Source organism: Myotis brandtii, unplaced genomic scaffold, assembly GCF_000412655.1.
Source record: "Myotis brandtii unplaced genomic scaffold, ASM41265v1 scaffold97, whole genome shotgun sequence".
Classification (NCBI taxonomy): Eukaryota; Metazoa; Chordata; class Mammalia; order Chiroptera; family Vespertilionidae; genus Myotis; species Myotis brandtii.
In genome coordinates this window covers 1,575,801-1,576,035 of record NW_005372020.1, presented here as the reverse complement: position 1 = coordinate 1,576,035, position 235 = coordinate 1,575,801, and the positions used below count along the sequence as shown (strand labels likewise).

Sequence of the window (235 nt, the reverse complement as noted above, 5' to 3'; positions counted from 1 at the left end):
GCGCCCCGGATCCTGGGCTGTGAGGACCAGAGGGTGACAGGGCCGTGCCGTCTCCTCCCCCAGATCGAGGTGAAGCTCTCGGTGAAGTTCACCAGCAGGGAGTTCAGCCTGAAGAGGATGCCATCCCGGAAGCAGACGGGGGTCTTCGGGGTCAAGATCGCCGTGGTCACCAAGTGCGTGTCCGGGGGCTCGGGCTGTCGGGTCTCTTGTCCCCCCTCCCTCCCCCCCGCCTTCT

General features: G+C 66.8%; 1 protein-coding gene across 1 annotated transcript in view; it reads left to right on the top strand.

The window, feature by feature from the left end:
- The window catches only part of BCR (breakpoint cluster region), a 72,758-nt gene that overhangs the window by 67,534 nt on the left and 4,989 nt on the right, over positions 1–235 (top strand). The window contains exon 19 of the mRNA XM_014533356.1: positions 64–201. Within this exon, the coding sequence (XP_014388842.1) occupies positions 64–201 (138 nt within the window). The remainder of the gene's footprint in view (positions 1–63; positions 202–235) is intronic.